The sequence below is a fragment of the Nerophis ophidion genome, linkage group LG19 (assembly GCF_033978795.1).
Source record: "Nerophis ophidion isolate RoL-2023_Sa linkage group LG19, RoL_Noph_v1.0, whole genome shotgun sequence".
Taxonomy (NCBI): Eukaryota; Metazoa; Chordata; class Actinopteri; order Syngnathiformes; family Syngnathidae; genus Nerophis; species Nerophis ophidion.
The window spans coordinates 44,944,335-44,961,883 of NC_084629.1; the positions used below are offsets into that span (position 1 = coordinate 44,944,335).

General features: G+C 43.2%; 1 protein-coding gene across 1 annotated transcript in view; it reads left to right on the forward strand.

Moving 5' to 3' along the window:
* Positions 1-3,501, forward strand: part of marchf4b (membrane associated ring-CH-type finger 4b) — a 62,934-nt gene extending 59,433 nt beyond the window's left edge. The window contains exon 5 of the mRNA XM_061878883.1: positions 2,951-3,501. Within this exon, the coding sequence (XP_061734867.1) occupies positions 2,951-3,360 (410 nt within the window). The 3' untranslated portion in view covers positions 3,361-3,501. The remainder of the gene's footprint in view (positions 1-2,950) is intronic.
* The last annotated feature ends 14,048 nt before the right edge of the window (positions 3,502-17,549 follow it).

The following is a 17,549-nucleotide window of genomic DNA, read 5'->3' on the forward strand; positions in this document are numbered from 1 at the left end:
AGGGGGGGAAAAAAGTCAACTCCTAAGTGTGACTGACTTTGCAACCTCCGTCTTTAAGCTTGACGCCTTGCCGGGTGGTAAGAAGGAACTTTGGATGGCATCTGGCTTAAAACAGCGGGCGTCACTGCAGGAATAAGAAGGCGAGGACGATTGATTGTCGACGGTCTAGAATTGAGTAAGTAAATTACAGAGATTAACTTGTCACCTCGTAACGTCAAAAAGGCGAGCGTGGAAGTGCCGAAAGGATTTTTTTTTTCTATCAATAAATAATGCGAACCAGAATGGAGGCAATTGCTGCAGTTATTGAGCTTTGGGTTCATTACTGAAGTGTGGTCAAAAGTTCACCGCGTACAAACCCTGTTTCCATATGAGTTGGGAAATTGTGTTAGATGTAAATATAAACAGAATACAATGATTTGCAAATCCTTTTCAACCCATATTCAGTTGAATATGCTACAAAGACAACATATTTGATGTTCAAACTCATAAACTTTACTTTTTGTTTTTGCAAATAATAATTAACTTACAATTTCATGGCTGCAACACGTGCCAAAGTAGTTGGGAAAGGGCATGTTCACCACTGTGTTACATCACCTTTTCTTTTAACTACACTCAATAAACGTTTGGGAACTGGAGGAAACTAATTGTTGAAGCTTTCAAAGTGGAATTCTTTCCCATTCTTGTTTTATGTAGAGCTTCAGTCGTTCAACAGGTCTTGTCGTATTTTACGCTTCCTAATGCGCCACACGGACAGGTCCGGACTGCAGGCGGGCCAGGAAAGTACCCGCACTCTTTTTTTTTACAAAGCCACGCTGTTGTAACACGTGCTGAATGTGGCTTGGCATTGTCTTGCTGAAATAAGCAGGGGCGTCTATGAAAAAAACAGTGCTTAGATGGCAGCATATGTTGTTCCAAAACCTGTATGTACCTTCCAGCATTAAAGGTGCCTTCACAGATGTGTAAGTTACCCATGTCTTGGGCATTAATGCACCCCCATACCATCACAGATGCTGGCTTTTGAATAGTTCGCTTCCCCTTTGGTCCGGATGACACCATGTTGAATATTTTCAAAAACAATTTGAAATGTGGACTCGTCAGACCACAGAACACTTTTCCACTTTGCATCAGTCCATCTTAGATAATCTGGGGCCCAGAAAAGCCGGCGGCGTTTCTGGATGTTGTTGATAAATGGCTTTCGCTTTGCATCTAGAGCTTAAACTTGCACTTACAGATGTAGCAACAAACTGTATTTAGTGACAGTGGTTTTCTGAAGTGTTCCTGAGCCCATGTAGGTGATATCCTTTAGAGATTTTTGATACAGTGCCGTCTGAGGGATGGAAGGTCACGATCATTCAATGTTGGTTTCCGGCCATGCCGCTTACGTGGAGTGATTTCTCCAAATTCTCTGAACCTTCTGATGATATTATGGAGCGTAGATGTTAAAATCCCTAAATTTCTTGCAATTGCACTTTGAGAAACGTTGTTCTTAAACTGTTTGACTATTTGCTCACGCAGTTGTGGACAAAGGGGTGTACCTCCCCCCATCCTTTTTTGACTGAGCATTTTTTGGGAAGCTGTTTTTATACCCAATCATGGCACCCACCTGTTCCCAATTAGCCTGCACACCTGTGGGATGTTCCAAATTAGTGTTTGATGAGCATTCCTCAGGCGGATCGGTGCGGCGTCTTCAGTAATGCGGACGTTGTATCGATCCGTTGTGGTGAAGAAGGAGCTGAGCCGGAAGGCACAGCTCTCAATTTACCGGTCGATCTACGTTCCCATCCTCACCTATGGTCATGAGCTTTGGGTCATGACCGAAAGGATAAGATCACGGGTACAAGCGGCCCAAATGAGTTTCCAGGTCTCTCCCTTAGAGATAGGGTGAGAAGCTCTGCCATCCGGGAGGAACTCAAAGTAAAGCCGCTGCTCCTCCACATGGAGAGGAGCCAGATGAGGTGGTTCGGGCATCTGGTCAGGATGCCACCCGAACGCCTCCCTAGGGAGGTGTTTAGGGCACGTCCAACCGGTAGGAGGCCACGGGGAAGACCCAGGACACGTTGGGAAGACTATGTCTCCCGGCTGGCCTGGGAACGCCTCGGGATCCCCCGGGAAGAGCTAGACGAAGTGGCTGGGGAGAGGGAAGTCTGGGTTTCCCTGCTTAGGCTGTTGCCCCCGCGACCCGAACTCGGATAAGCGGAAGAAGATGGATGGATGGATGGAGAATTCTTCAACTTTATCAGTATTTATTGCCACCTTTCCCAACTTCTTAGTCACGTGTTGCTGGCATCAAATTCTAAAGTTAATGATTATTTGCAATAAGAAAATGTTTATCAGTTTGAACATCAAATATGTTGTCTTTGTAGCATATTCAACTGAATATGGGTTGAAAAGGATTTGCAAATCATTGTATTTAGTTTATATTTACATCTAACACAAATTTCCCAACTCATATGGAAACGGGGTTTGTAAATTCTTTCAACACAGCAAACATTTCCACGAAAAAAATATAATAAAAAAAAGCCTGAAAAGGTACAGAATGTCCTCAGGGTCTCTCGAGGGTTGAATAGTTTGTGCACAAGTAGCTCCTGATGGGTCTGGCAGTTGTACAGGACTGATCTGCTCAGGTTTGCCCGCAGTGGTTTCCGGGTGAAGAGGCTTGTTTACACCGGAGTGCAGACTCTAAGCTTCTCTTGCAACAAATTGATTCTCTTCTCTCAATAATGAGTTGAAAGAACTCCGATCGATAAGTAATTTCAAACAGTGCTCAAAGAGATTATAGGAGAACCACGACACGAAAAATGATTTACCTTTGCTAACCTCAATCCAATAATCCAAACTGTGCCATGTCAACAGTTTTTTGTTGTCGTCCTAAGATTCTTGAAGTAAACTACTTTGTAAACCAGAACCTGATGATTGCCACGTGTTCTTATTGATGTTTTGACGTCCGCAGCACTTATAGTCCACGAGGGACCGTCTGTGTTCCGCATCTTCCACCGGTGGCAGGCTGTCAACCAGCAGTGGAAGGTTCTCAACTATGACAAGTCTTTGGACAACGTTGACTTGAAGACCATGGCGGTGGACAGGACTCATCAGACCAACCAGGCTTACCAGGCCGGACTCGGAGTGTCCGCCTCCACCTCGTCGCTGATGGCGGTCGCTTCCACGGCTGCCGGCTCCACGTCTGCGACCGTGGTGGGACTTGGGATGCAGGACTTGAACCCCGAGGGTGGGGGCGCGGTAGCAGACCCGCATTACCCTTACAACATCCTGCACCTGCTCAGCCACCTGAGACAGTCGGAACCTCGCAACCAAGCCAGCAGTAACTCACGAGAACTGGTCATGAGGGTCACGACCGTGTGAGGTGTCGGACGGGGCCTTATCTCTCAAATGGGGGGCAGGGTCGAACATTCACCAAGCATCCAAACTGCAACTGGACTTCTTCTTTGTTACATAATGCATCATCACTGTCATTGATTGAATAAAAATGTAAATTGATTTGCAGAGGTGCTCGGTAAATACTTCTTTGGGGGATTTAGAGGAGTGGTCCCCAACCTTTTCAGCACCACGGACCGGTTTAATGTAGGCATTATTTCCAGGGACGGGTTTTCCACTTGTGCCAGATAAATAGAGCAAAAATAAATGCATTAAAAATACAACTTACCATAACGCTGAATTAGTGAGAGCACCGGACTTGTTTCTTTGCAATGAGATCCCCAGCAGGTTACCATCAACCTCCTGGGGGCTGCAGATGGAAATCAGCTTCTGGCTGCAATCTGTCACATTTTTATGTTCATTTCGCAGCCGAGTGTGAAGCAACTGGGATTGGAATCAGCACCTCCGAGTCCCAGTCCATGGGTCTCGCCTGGAAAAGGGTGGTGGCTGCAGGATTAGGTCTCTGCTTTTTGCAGATAATGTGGTCCTGATGGCTTCATCTGGCCAGGATCTTCAGTTCTCACTGGATCGGTTCGCAGCCGAGTGTGAAGCGACTGGGATGAGAATCAGCACCTCCAAGTCCGAGTTGGTACTTGCCCGGTAAAGGGTGGAGTGCCATCTCCGGGTTGGGGAGGAGACCCTGCCCCAAGTGGAGGAGTTCAAGTACCTAGGAGTCTTGTTCACGAGTGAGGGAAGAGTGGATCGTGAGATCGACAGGCGGATCGGTGCGGCGTCTTCAGTAATGCGGACGCCGTATCGATCCGTTGTGGTGAAGAAGGAGCTGAGCCGGAAGGCAAAGTTCTCAATTTACTGGTCGATCTACGTTCCCATCCTCACCTATGGTCATGAGCTTTTGGTAATGACCGAAAGGACAAGATCATGGGTACAAGCGAGTCTCTCCCTTAGAGATAGGGTGAGAAGCTCTGTCATCCGGGAGAGGCTCTAAGTAAAGCCGCTGCTCCTCCATATCGAGAGGAGCCAGGCGGATCGGTGCGGCGTCTTCAATTAAGCGGACGCTGTATCGATCCGTTGTGGGGAAGAAGGAGCTGAGCCGGAAGGCAAAGCTCTCAATTTACCAGTCGATCTACATTCCCATCCTCACCTATGGTCATGAGCTTTGGGTTATCAATCAATCAATCAATCAATGTTTACTTATATAGCCCTAAATCACTAGTGTCTCAAAGGGCTGCACAAACCACTACGACATCCTCGGTAGGCCCACATAAGGGCAAGGAAAACTCACACCCAGTGGGACGTCGGTGACAATGATGACTATGAGAACCTTGGAGAGGAGGAAAGCAATGGATGTCGAGCGGGTCTAACATGATACTGTGAAAGTTCAATCCATAATGGATCCAACACAGTCGCAAGAGTCCAGTCCAAAGCGGATCCAACACACAGCAGCGAGAGTCCCGTTCACAGCGGAGCCAGCAGGAAACCATCCCAAGCGGAGGCGGATCGGCAGCGCAGAGATGTCCCCAGCCGATACACAGGCAAGCAGTACATGGCCACCGGATCGGACCGGACCCCCTCCACAAGGGAGAGTGGGACATAGGAGAAAAAGAAAAGAAGCGGCAGATCAACTGGTCGAAAAAGGGAGTCTATTTAAAGGCTAGAGTATACAAATGAGTTTTAAGGTGAGACTTAAATGCTTCTACTGAGGTAGCATCTCGAACTGTTACCGGGAGGGCATTCCAGAGTACTGGAGCCCGAACGGAAAACGCTCTATAGCCCGCAGACTTTTTTTGGGCTTTAGGAATCACTAATAAGCCGGAGTCTTTTGAAGGCAGATTTCTTGCCGGGACATACGGTACAATACAATCGGCAAGATAGGATGGAGCTAGACCGTGTAGTATTTTATACGTAAGTAGTAAAACCTTAAAGTCACATCTTAAGTGCACAGGAAGCCAGTGCAGGTGAGCCAGTATAGGTATATATGTATGTATATATGTATATAAAGGTATATACAGTATAGGTATATATGTATGTATATATGTATATAAAGGTATATACAGTATAGGTATATATGTATGTATATATGTATATAAAGGTATATACAGTATAGGTATATATGTATGTATATATGTATATAAAGGTATATACAGTATAGGTATATATGTATGTATATATGTATATAAAGGTATATACAGTATAGGTATATATGTATGTATATATGTATATAAAGGTATATACAGTATAGGTATATATGTATGTACTGGTGTACACAGACTGGTGTTCTGTGTACCTACACTCTATCCTCCTTCTGTCTAGGCTTGCTGTGTGTGTGTGTGTGTGTGTGTGTGTGTGTGTGTGTGTGTGTGTGTGTGTGTGTGTGTGTGTGTGTTACACAGAACATCAATTTCCAGTGTACCCGGACATCTCTTATGTAATAGAAATGTGTAGGGGGGGTGTATGGTGTGTGGCCATTAAATATGTATTCTGATACATGTTCTCCACAGAAAATGAGACAAAGTCAGTGAGTCTCAGTTTGAAAAATTAATTAATTGTATCATATTTTTTTTTAAATAAAAAATTGAAAACGGGTCCCACAGACCCGAACACCACACAAAGAAATCCAAAAAATGAATTTCATTTTTAAGTCAAGAAGAGTAAAAACAAATACGGAATGGCTCAATTCTGAGGAAGAAACGATAGAACCATGAAAAATAAATAAAACTACAACACCCCGCTAGTACTTTGTTGCACCACCTCTGGCTTTTAAAACAGCTTACAAACAAAACTCTTCATCAACCTTAATCCAACTTTCTCTGACTGCTGTTGTCAGATCAGCTTTGTAGGTTTTGGAGTCTGGTCATGGACATACTCGCCAACCCTCCCCATTTTCCCGGGAGACTCCCGAATTTCAGTGCCCCACCCGAAAATCTCCCGGGGCAAACATTCTCCTGAATTTCTCCCGATTTTTACCCGGAGAACAATATTGGGGGCGTGCCTTAAAGGCGAAGTTGGGAGAGTGGCCGTGCCAGCAGTCTGAGGGTTCCTGGTTCAATCCCCACCTTCTACCATCCTAGTCATGTCCGTTGTGTCCTTGAGCAAGACACTTCACCCTTGCTCCTGATTGGTCCTGGTTAGCGCCTTGCATGGCAGCTCCCTCCATCAGTGTGTGAATGTGTGTGTGAATGTGGAAATACTGTCAAAGAACTATGGGCTCCTTAAAAAGGGGTAGAAAATCGTTATAGAAGTACAACCCATTTAGCATTTTATTTAGCATTTAGCGTTCTCTACAAGCTGTCGTCACATTCCCTTTTCTACTAAGGAAGATATTTCATTTGATGCAAGTGTTTGCTTGGGAAATTGTATTTTACATGGTGATTTCATAATGTCACCTCAGACTTGAAAGATTCCATATTTTTTTTCTCTTTGCTTGATCTAAAAATGAAACGGTTACTGACTACCACAATTTATACTCTGGATTTATTTGAGTGTTTTTATATCCAGAAAGTTGCCATTTGAGACGACTACCGTATTTTTCGGACTATAAGTCGCAGTTTTTATATCATAGTTTGGGAGCGACTTGTGTGAAATTAACACATTACCGTAAAATATCAAATATTATTTATCTCATTCGCGGAAGAGACGAAGAAAATGTCCGCGATCGTCACACACACGTCAACCAATAAAAATTCGGCGGGGGAGGGTCATGGCAGAAGTGCATTGTGGGTCAATCAATCAATCAATGTTTATTTATATAGCCCCAAATCACAAATGTCTCAAGAGCTGCACAAATCATTACGACTACAACATCCTCGGAAGAACCCACAAAAGGGCAAGGAAAACTCACACCCAGTGGGCAGGGAGAATTCACATCCAGTGGGACGCCAGTTACAATGCTGAATATGAGAAACCTTGGAGAGGACTTCAGAAGTGGGCAACCCCCCCCCCCCCCTCTAGGGGACCGAAAGCAATGGATGTCGAGCGGGTCTAACATGATACTGTGAAAGTTCAATCCATAGTGGCTCCAACACAGCCGCGAGAGTTCAGTTCAAGCGGATCCAAGACAGCAGCGAGAGTCCCGTCCACAGGAAACCATCCCAAGCGGAGGCAGATCAGCAGCGTAGAGATGTCCCCAAACGATACACAGGCGAGCGGTCCATCCTGGGTCTCGACTCTGGACAGCCAGTACTTCAACCATGGTCATCGGACCGGACACCCTCCACAAGGGAGGGGGGGACATAGGAGAAAGAAAAGAAGCGGCAGATCAACTGGTCTAAAAAGGAGGTCTATTTAAAGGCCAGAGTATACAAATGAGTTTTAAGGTGAGACTTAAATGCTTCTACTGAGGTAGCATCTCGAACTGTTCCCGGGAGGGCATTCCAGAGTACTGGAGCCCGAACGGAAAACGCTCTATAGCCCGCAGACTTTTTTTGGGCTCTAGGAATCACTAATAAGCTGCAGACCTTTGAACGCAGATTTCTTGCCGGGACATATGGTACAATACAATCGGCAAGATAGGATGGAGCTAGACCGTGTAGTATTTTATACGTAAGTAGTAAAACCTTAAAGTCACATCTTAAGTGCACAGGAAGCCAGTGCAGGTGAGCCAGTATAGGTATATATGTATGTATATATGTATATAAAGGTATATACAGTATAGGTATATATGTATGTATATAAAGGTATATACAGTATAGGTATATATGTATGTATATATGTATATAAAGGTATATACAGTATAGGTATATATGTATGTATATATGTATATAAAGGTATATACAGTATAGGTATATATGTATGTATATATGTATATAAAGGTATATACAGTACAGGTATATATGTATGTATATATGTATATAAAGGTATATACAGTATAGGTATATATGTATGTATATATGTATATAAAGGTATATACAGTATAGGTATATATGTATGTATATACGTATATAAAGGTATATACAGTACAGGCGTAATGTGATCAAACTTTCTTGTTCTCGTCAAAAGTCTAGCAGCCGCATTTTGTACCAACTGTAATCTTTTAATGCTAGACATGGGGAGACCCGAAAATAATACGTTACAGTAATCGAGGCGAGACATAACAAACGCATGGATAATGATCTCAGCGTCTTTAGTGGACAAAATGGAGCGAATTTTAGCGATATTACGGAGATGAAAGAAGGCCGTTTTAGTAACGCTTTTAATGTGTGACTCAAAGGAGAGAGTTGGGTCAAAGATAATACCCAGATTCTTTACCGTGTCGCTTTGTTTTAGTATTTGGTTGTCAAATGTTAAAGTTGTATTATTAAATAGAGGTCGGTGTCTAGCAAGACCGATAATCAGCAATTCCGTTTTTTTGGCGTTAAGTTGCAAAAAATTAGTGGATATCCATTGTTTAATTTCATTAAGACACGCCTCCAGCTGACTACAGTCCGGCGTGTTGGTCAGTTTTAGGGGCATGTAGAGTTGGGTGTCATCAGCATAACAGTGAAAGCTAATACCGTATTTGCGTATGATGTCACCTAGCGGCAGCATGTAGACGCTGAAGAGTACAGGGCCAAGGGATGCTAACTGCTATATGCTATATGCTACTGCCGTAGTTATTAAAATGAATCATTTCAACGTTAGCGGTCACTTATAAAAACTGATAAGGGCTGAACAAAAATGGCACCGAAAAAGAAATCATGTACTGCAGATTACAAGATGGACGTAGTGAAATATGCAGCAGAAAACGACAAGAGGAAGCGGCGCATACCTATGGAGTTGGCAGAGTTGTTTAGAAGCGACATCGAGGAAGAAGATTTCATGGGATTTATCGATTAGGAGTGACAGATTGCTTGGTAAACGTATAGCATGTTCTATATGTTAGTTATTTGAATGACTAACCATACTATGTTACGTTAACATAGCATCATACTTGCCAACCTTGAGAATCCCGATTTCAGGAGGTGGGGGGTGGTCGGGGGCGTGGAAATATTTTACTTTCAGTGAATTCTAGCCATATATATATAAATATATATATATATATATATATTATATAAAAAAAGAAATAATTAAATTTCAGTGTTCATTTATTTACACATATACACACACATAACAGTCATCTACTCATTGTTGAGTCAAGGGTTGAATTTTCTATCCTTGTTCTATTCTCTGTCACTATTTTTCTAACCATATGCATGTACAGTAGATGGCAGTATTGTCCTGTTTAAGAGTGTCACAACATTGCTGTTTACGGCATACAAACTGCTTTACGGTAGACGAAAAACGTGACTGCTGTTGTTGTGTGTTACCGCGCTGGGAGGACGTTAATAAAAATGCCTAACAATGAATCCACATAAGAAACCAAGACCTCGCCCTCGATCATTCTACAGTTATAACGTCATTGGGCAGACACGCTCTTTATATTGTGGGAAAGCGGACGTGGAAACAGGCTGTCCTCACTCAAGTCCGTGTAGAGCTGGAGAGGGCGTGGCCCCCAGCTCGGCCTGAATTTCGGGAGAGGCGCTGATATTCGGGTGTATCCCTGAAAATCCGGGAGGGTTTGGCAAGTATGCATAGCAGGCACGTTCTCAGTTGGTTATTTATGCGTCATTCAGCCTGTTGTTCACTGTTCTTTATTTTAAATTGCCTTCCAAATTTCTATTCTTGGTGTTGGGTTTTATCAAATAAATGTCCCCCAAAAATGCGACTTGTACTCCAGTGCGACGTATGTTTTTTTTCTTCTTTATTACGCATTTTCAGCCGGTGCGACGTATTCTCAGGAGCGATTTATAATCCGAAAAATACGGTAGTTTTGTGTCATGTCTATTATCTGTTTTACAAAATTAAACAACTGAATAAACATCCTCCAAGACTGGCGATTCCATATTTTTATGCCAGGATTTGTATTGAGGTACACCTTGAAAAAGCTCCAGCAGGAACAGGAACGGGTTTCGGACTGAAACAAACCAAAGGGGATTTGCTCAGACCACCGAACAACAGTATGAAGTCCGTTTGTACGAATAAATCCTGCAATGCAATCAAGTAGCAGTCACCAAGTAATACAATTTTATATAAAATAAAATATGGTATAGAACAGTAAAAAAAAGCCTTGCCTTTTAAAGAATTGCCACTGCTTAAACTAAATGATATAAAATGCTATAATATAACGGGCAATAATAAATTTTTTATGTAAAAAAACCCCCCAAAAAAACTGTTTTTTTTAAAATAAACTATATTTCTTTTTTTAATACTTTATGGTATTAAAATGTATTTTCGAGAGCTAATCTCCTGGTCTCGGAGAACATAAATGTCAACTTGAAGCGGTTTCATCTCAAACAGGGGATTAGGACCCCCTGCGGAGGTCATAAGTAGCAGGAGGGATTTGTATTATTTGTGTCTAGACTAAGGGTGTCAAACGGGTTTAATCCAGCCCACGATCCAAAAAATGAATTTTTTTTATCAGTAAAAAATTAGTTGCATTTTTTTAAATTAAAAAAACTGCTGTTCTAAATGTGTCCACGGGATGTCGCAATAGCAATTCAAGTGTAACTCGCGTCACACTGTTAAAGACGACATTGCAAGCAATCAGCTGCTCCTGTTGTGGCTGGCGGCAGACAAATGCTGTACCGACGCACAATACCTTTTTTTTTTTATTAATTGTTAATTATTCAGTCAACAAATAACAAAACGGTAAGATGCAAAGACTTAAATCAACATGTTAATCTTTTTAGTCCAAAATTCTGGAGCTCTGGCAATGTGTTGACGGCATGATGCGCACTCTGAACTCCATTGTAAAAATAAGTAATTCTACACTTGTGGTTTGTTTTATTTCATTTTATGCTTGAATCCACATTGATTACGTTTTTAATTATGTTACCTTTAACTGGGCTATTATGGTGTCATTTTCGACAATAGTTTGGATTATATAATAATTGTAATATGTGAATGTTTTGTGGCAGTTGTGGATGTCCCCAATGCGACGGTTTAAGGAAACACGTCATTAATGGTCAACTGCCAACATGAGAATGCTAAACAGGAAGTGCTTGAAATTCAATGGTTTTGTAAATATACTGAGACAAAGTCTAAGTTAATTGTGTTCTTCATGGTGTTTTCGATACTGCACCAATTTTTAACTTACCGAAAGTGTTTTGCCAAGAGGATTATTTGTCATTTGTATATTTTAAGAATATGCTTGTTCGATTTTTGGCTTAAGTAAGACAAAGAAAACTATTTTGAAGTTGTTATGCCAGGATTTTAGCACTCCGGCACCCCCGCGTGGGAATACATTTTCCGCCATGTGGCCCCAGAGCTCAAATGAGTTCGACACCCCTGGTCCATCCATCCATTTTTTACCGCTTGTCCCTTTTTGGAGTCACTGGGGGGGTCTAGACTAATATTAATTATACAGCCATCCATCCATCCATTTCCTACCGCTTACCGGAGTCGCGGGGGGTGCTGGAGCCTATCTCAGCTACAATCGGGCGGAAGGTGGTTTACACCCTGGACAAGTCGCTACCTCCTCGCAGGGCCAACACAGATAGAAAACATTCACACTCACATTCACACACTAGGGCCAATTTAGTGTTGCCAATCAACCTATCGCCAGGTGCATGTCTTTGGAAGTGGGAGGAAGCCGGAGTACCCGGAGGGAACCCACGCAGTCACGGGGAGAACATGCAAACTCCACACAACGATATAAAAAACCTGCAGCAATGTTCAATTTAAACAACAGACTCTGTGTTCTACCCAGTAGAAGTAATAAGTGCATAAGAACACGTGTGCATGGAGCTAACAGAGGAAAAGGGAAAGTTTGCTCAGGAATGCAGTCGTCAGTGGCATAAACAAACCCCGTTTCCATATGAGTTGGGAAATTGTGTTAGATGTAAATATAAACAGAATACAATGATTTGCAAATCCTTTTCAACCCATATTCAGTTGAATATGCTACAAAGACAACATATTTGATGTTCAAACTGATAAACATTTTTTTTTTTTTGCAAATAATTATTAACTTTAGAATTTGATGTCCAGCAACACGTGACAAAGAAATTGGGAAAGGTGGCAATAAATACTGATAAAGTTGAGGAATGCTCATCAAACACTTATTTGGAACATCCCACAGGTGTGCAGGCTAATTGGGAACAGGTGGGTGCCATGATTGGGTATAAAAACAGCTTCCCAAAAAATGCTCAGTCTTTCACAAGAAAGGATGGGGCGAGGTACACCCCTTTGTCCACAACTGCGTGAGCAAATAGTCAAACAGTTTAAGAACAACCTTTCTCAAAGTGCAATTGCAAGAAATTTAGGGATTTCAACATCTACGCTCCATAATATCATCAAAAGGTTCAGAGAATCTGGAGAAATCACTCCACGTAAGCGGCATGGCCGGAAACCAACATTGAATGACCGTGACCTTCCATCCCTCAGACGGCACTGTATCAAAAACTGACAATCTTAAAGGATATCACCACATGGGCTCAGGAACACTTCAGAAAACCACTGTCACTAAATACAGTTTGTCGCTACATCTGTGAGTGCAAGTTAAAGCTGTACTATGCAAAGCGAAAGCCATTTATCAACAACATCCAGAAACGCCACTGGCTTCTCTGGGCCCAAGATCATCTAAGATGGACTGATGCAAAGTGGAAAAGTGTTCTGTGGTCTGACAAGTCAACATTTCAAATTGTTTTTGGAAATATTCGACATCGTGTCATCCGGACCAAAGGGGAAGTGAACCATCCAGACTGTTATCAACGCAAAGTTCAAAAGCCAACATGTGTGATGGTATGGGGGTGCATTAGTGCCCAAGGCATGGGTAACTTACACATCTGTGAAGGTACCATTAATGCTGAAAGGTACATACAGGTTTTGGAACAACATATGCTGCCATCTAAGCGCCGTGTTTTTCATGGACGCCCCTGCTTATTTCAGCAAGACAATGCCAAGCCAAATTCAGCACGTGTTACAACAGCGTGGCTTCGTAAAAAAAAATAAAAAATACGACAGCGGAGACCCCGGACTGTTGAACGACTGTAGCTCTACATAAAACAAGAATGGGAAAGAATTCCACTTTCAAAGCTTCAACAATTAGTTTCTTCAGTTCCCAAACGTTTATTGAGTGTTAAAAGAAAAGGTGATGTAACACAGTGGTGAACATGCCCTTTCCCAACTACTTTGGCACATGTTGCAGCCATGAAATTCAAAGTTTATTAATACACAATTTCCCAACTCATATGGAAACGGGGTTTGTATTTCTATTCGCACTAAAAGGCACTCTGCTGAATATTATTTTTAAAACCAGTCTTGGTCGTCCAGTACTGTATTTGTACCGCTGCTTTTCCAAGGTTTTTAGCATTTCTTTCGCCACCTTTACGAGCAACCAGAGCCTTTCACAGTTATGGTTAGCAGCAACAATCTGGAAGCCAGCGAAGTGCAAGCATCGGGTGTCACTTGCGGTCTATTCGCTCCATACAGTATTCATGGTTGACATTCGGCTCACACATCCAGTGATCTCACAGCCTTTCAAGCGCTTGCATTCAAATATGCTCTTTCATTGCTCTTGTTTCATGTCCCTGGAAAACCAGTTTGATCCCAGGAGACACCAAACTCACTGAAGAGGGTCTCTCCTCTGTCAGGCTGCATGCTAATATTGGAAAAATATTCTCTCTTTTTTAAATAGGCTACACCCCTCACCAACTAACAGGTGTGCAACCCCAATTATATTTGTTTAATGGAAGTTTTTAGTAAATACAGTACCTCAATTTCTGTTTGACCTAGTTTTTTCAAACCGAAATCATATTAAAACCCTGTGTAACAAAGCTTAACTCGTTGTTACTATAACAATCTACAAGATTAATATAGGTTGCCTCTCTCTCTTCCCCTCCATCTTTCGGTATTCCTTTTTCTTATTTATTGTATTTATCTTTTTAATTATCATTATGTATACGTATTGTTGCATTTAAAAACTGTATTGTTGATAATAGAGGTAAACTATTAATATTGTTCATGATCAATAGCACTTTTTCTATTGGTATTTGTATTGCTCCAGTTGAAGTGTAAAAATCCTCATTGTCATTTTTATATTAATATTTATTTCACTAACTGCTTCTTTGCGATCACTTTTATGATCATATTTGTAGTGAAGTGAATTATATTTATATAGCGCTTTTCTCTAGTGACTCAAAGCGCTTTACATAGTGAAACCCAATATCTAAGTTACATTTAAACCAGTGTGGGTGGCACTGGGAGCAGGTGGGTAAAGTGTCTTGCCCAAGGACACAACGGCAGTGACTAGGATGGTGGAAGCGGGAATCGAACCTGCAACCCTCAAGTTGCTAGCACGGCCACTCTACCAACCGAGCTATACCGCCCAACACCAGCACATACATATTGTATGTGCATGTGTTGTTCTATTGTTGTTGTTTTTGTCTCTCTGTCTAATCCCCCTCTTATCCCCACAATTTCCCCCTCTGTCTTCCTTTTTTTCCTCTTTCTATCCCCTCCTACTCCGGCCCGGCTGCACCAAATAATAATATAAATACATTTAATAAAGTCAAATACAAATAAAGCAACAAGAGAAGTATCCTACACTTCTCTTTTGTAAAGGAAATCTGAACAGCCGATACGGGCATCTACATCAACTATATGATTTACCTGAAAAGCTGGACAGGACCAAAAAAAAAAAAAAAAACCCTGTCTAAATCTGTTTCAGAAACTCAAAAATGTTAACATTAACCACAGTTTCTTTTTTGTTTGGAAAAACTACAGTTTGACATACAAAAAAACAATGAAAAATGCACATAAATTACAAATGCCAATAACCACCATCCATCCACCTTCTTCCGCTTACCCGATATAGCTCGGTTGGTAGAGCTGCCGTGCCAGCAACTTGAGGGTTCCGGGTTCGATCCCCACTTCTGCCAACCTAGTCACTGTCATATCCTTGGGCAAGACACTTGACCCACCTGCTCCCAGTGCCACCCACACCGGTTTGAGATATTTAACTGAGATATTGGGTTTCACGATGTAAAAGTGCTTTGAGTCAGTATAAATAAGCGCTATATAAATATAAATCACTTCACTTCGCGGGGGCAGCAGCCTAAGCAGGGAATCCCAGACTTTCCTCTCCCCAGCCACTTCGTCCAACTCTTCCCCGTGGCCTCCTACCGGTTGGATGTGGCCGAAACACCTCCCTAGGGAGGCGTTCGGGTGGCATCCTGACCAGATGACCGAACCACCTCATCTGGCTCCTCTCGATGAGCCAGATGGCTCCTCCCGGATGGCAGAGCTTCTCACCCTATCTCTAAGGGAAAGGGAGGAAACTCATTTGGGCCGCTTGTACCCGTGATCTTGTCCTTTCGGTCGTAACCCAAAGCTTATGACCATAGGTGAGGATGGGAACGTACATCCACCGGTAAATTGAGAGCTTTGCCTTCCGGCTCAGCTCCTTCTTCACCACAACGGATCGATACAGCGTCCGCATTGTCGTGACGAAGCGGTCGTTGCTGGACACACGACGGACTCTTGGGAGAAGGAGTGCGGCGTGCGTGGCGACACTTTTCTGTCGTGGACGTGAAGATATCCGCCTAGTCGGAATTATGACAACAGGACATCTGCTGATTGGAGTAAGCGTTGCTCTGGTTTGTCGACAAATTGGAAGTTGCTGGCAGTCTTCAAAGTACCCCAAAGCTGCCACAAATGATTGAAGAATGCGGGAAGAACTGTGGATTACATCGGACTGTCTACCCCGCAGTTTGAGGACCAGTCAGACAATTTAGAGTGAAAAGCAAATTTTAATTTCACTCGCATACAAAATCATTCTAACTTGGATTATTTCCCTGGCTTCGAGACTCTCCCGAAGAACAGCGCAGTGAAGACACAACAAACTCCCTTCTTGTCTCTCATGGACACACACCTGTTGTTGTTGACTTTGGACGAGACAACACAATACATCAAGGCCGCGGAACAGAGACACACTATGGGCTTATACACACACACACATTCACCAAAAAAAATATATGCCACACATACACCCCCCTGTCCCCCAACCCAACGCCCTCGACGCAAATCCCGTAGGGGTAATGAATGGATGGTCAGCGCCTGAGAGCTGCGACCTAGAACTTCCTTCCCTCTGTTGCTAGATATCTCGAGATGTATGTTGTAATATGTATATGTGGCTTTGCTATGGAGGTTTTTTCCCACTCCCAACTGGGCCCCCCTAGGAGCCCAGTCTGGATTGTATTTTTTTACTCATCCTTCCCCAGCGTTGACCTTTTTCCCATCTTTTACGGGGCGCCTTATGGTTACCCATCAGCGTTCTTGTTCTGTAACCCTGTACACTGTTTGTTTGTCTAATCTTGAACAGGTTTGTGCTGAAAACAAAGTTTCGTTGTACTTGGGCAATGACAATTAAGACCTATCCTATCCTATCGTATTACTGAAGACGCCGCACCGATCCGCTTGGCGATCTCACGATCCACTCCTAGGTAATTGAAGTCCTCAACTTGGGGCAGGGTCTCCTCCCCAACCCGGAGATGGCACTCCACAATTTTCCGGGCGAGAGCCATGGACTCGGATTTGGAGGTGCTGATTCTCATTCCGGTCGCTTCACACTCAGCTGCGAACCGATCCAGTGAGAGCTGAAGATCCCGGTCAGATGAAGCCATCAGGACCACATCATCTGCAAAAAGCAGAGACCTAATCCTGCAGCCACCAAACTGGAACCCCTCAAGGCATTGACTGCGCCTAGAAATTCTGTCCATAAAAGTTATGAACAGAATCGGTGACAAAGGACAGCCTTGGCGGAGTCCAACCCTCACTGGAAACGTGTCCGACTTACTGCCGGAAATGCGGACCAAGTTCTGGCACTTATCATACAGGGAGTGGACCGCCACAATAAGACAGTCCGATACCCCATACTCTCTGAGCACTCCCCACAGGACTTCCCGAGGGATACAATCGAATGTCTTCTCCAAGTCCACAAAGCTAGTTTAAACGGCTAAATACAAATATATTCCACAACCCCAAACATGTCTGTGGAGAGGCGGAGCCAACGGGTGGACGGCGGGGCAGGGCACGCTACAGCCCTGCCCAGGATGGCGGCAAGGAGGCGGCGGGGCTTGCCGGGAGCGACGCCACCACAATCTAAATCAGGTGCGTGGCACACAATTAATTCACCTCCTCCT